The following is a 1,820-nucleotide window of genomic DNA, read 5'->3' on the forward strand; positions in this document are numbered from 1 at the left end:
CTGCAGGCGGAGGTGGAGCAGAAGAAGAAACGAACCTTCCGGAAATTCACCTACAGAGGGGTGGACCTGGACCAGCTCCTCGACATGTCCTAGTAAGAGCTGTCAGCAGGGCGGGGGGCCGGGGGCTGCTCCTGGCACCCTTTGCTCGGGCTGCGTTAAAACCACTGCGACACTCGGGCTGTGTTAAAACAACTGCGACAACCGGTTATTTTTGGGTGGTTCTGAGGTTTCTTGAAGCCCCCGAGTGGGGAACGCTGCCGGTGAGGGGTCTCCAGGCTGGGTCTCTCCATCCCTTCCAGCGAGCAGCTGATGCAGCTGTACAGCGCCCGGCAGCGCCGGCGCCTCAACCGGGGGCTGCGCCGCAAGCAGCACTCCCTGCTGAAGCGCCTGCGCAAGGCCAAGAAGGAGGCGCCGCCCATGGAGAAGCCAGAGGTGGTGAAGACCCACTTGCGGGACATGATCATCCTCCCCGAGATGGTGGGCAGCATGGTCGGCGTCTACAACGGCAAAACCTTCAACCAGGTGGAGATCAAGGTGAGGAGTCGCGGCAGCATCCCGAGAGCTCGGTCCTGATCCACGCTGAGCGTCCCGAATGCGTCTGCGTTGATTTGTTAACACCTTGGGTAATCCTGCTCCTGCCCCGTGTCCGAGGGGGAGGTCGAGGCTCCTGCTCGGAGCAAAGCTGGCCCTGAGGGACCCCTGAAAGTGTCCATCCTGAGGACGGGCTGCTCACAGAGGGTTTCGAGGCCTCACGAGGCTTCACTGTGGCTTTGAAATAATGTGGCTGTTGTGAGCGTGCGTGTGCTGCCTGCGCTGGCTGCGCTCGGCCCTGGCTCGCTGCCCGGTGGCACCGGTTTCCGATGAAACAGATCCGTGAGGTTTCCTGGGAGTGGGATAACCTGCAGCGGTGGGGAGCGGGGTGGTGCGACCCGATACCGCTGGCAGGATTAAATGGCGTTTCCTGCTCGTACCTGGCATTAAAGCCAACCTGAAAGTGCACCAAAAAGCCCCCGAGATTTGCCTGTCCCCTCTCCCGGGAGGCGCAGTGCTGGCCGGGGGCTCTTGGGGGGCAGAGGGAGGGTCGCTGCCTCCAACGTGGATCTCTCCTTCCTCTTCCAGCCCGAAATGATCGGTCACTACCTGGGGGAATTCTCCATCACTTACAAGCCGGTGAAGCACGGCCGGCCTGGCATCGGTGCCACCCACTCCTCCAGGTTCATTCCTCTGAAGTAACGAAGCGCTGCGGGGAGCCTTTTCCACGTGTAAATAAAGACGTTTCTCCCAGCTGTCTCCCTCCCTCCTGGCCTTGCGGCTCCCAGGGCTGCGGGCTCCCATCGGGACGGTGTGGGCTGGGGCACAGGCGAGCAAAACTCTTCAGTCTTAATCGTGATTTGATGTTTTCCTGAAGATTTCCCTTTTTTTTTTAGCACTCCTTTTTGGTAAACACACGCAGCAAACACTTCTCTTCACGTGGGTTTCTTACATGAATGAAATTCCTTGTGCTTTGTTGGGAAGTGGTTAATGGCACTTCCGTCTGTTTAACTTCAGTTGCGGCATTTCAAGCGCTGCTTGGATCGCCCTGGGAACGCGGGGAAGCGCGCGCTAGCCGCTTGCTGCGTGAGGTGAAGCGAATTGAGGGCTGGGTGGGTTCCCGCTGCTTCAGAACCAGCCTCTCTCCCGGGGGGGAAGCTGCCAGGGACGCTGAGATCCCAAACAATTACTTTCTCATCTTAAATTCGGGATTCCGAAGGCTTTTGGCGGGACCTCGGCTCAGTGCAGCGGTGGCTGGGGGGTTGGTGGGTGAGCTGGTGGTTCGCAGC

The 1,820-nt window shown here is 59.6% G+C and overlaps 1 protein-coding gene across 1 annotated transcript; it reads left to right on the forward strand.

Annotated features, from left to right (window-relative positions):
- Positions 1-3: 3 nt before the first annotated feature.
- On the forward strand, positions 4-1,288 carry RPS15 (ribosomal protein S15; the record flags this gene model as incomplete). The annotated part of the gene is made up of 3 exons (XM_009578013.1): positions 4-92; positions 300-534; positions 1,120-1,288. Coding segments are annotated over 3 exons (438 nt in total), but the record flags the coding sequence as incomplete, so codon positions are not given.
- Between the last annotated feature and the right edge of the window lie 532 nt (positions 1,289-1,820).

The sequence above is a fragment of the Fulmarus glacialis genome, unplaced genomic scaffold, assembly GCF_000690835.1.
Source record: "Fulmarus glacialis isolate BGI_N327 unplaced genomic scaffold, ASM69083v1 scaffold32375, whole genome shotgun sequence".
NCBI lineage: Eukaryota > Metazoa > Chordata > Aves > Procellariiformes > Procellariidae > Fulmarus > Fulmarus glacialis.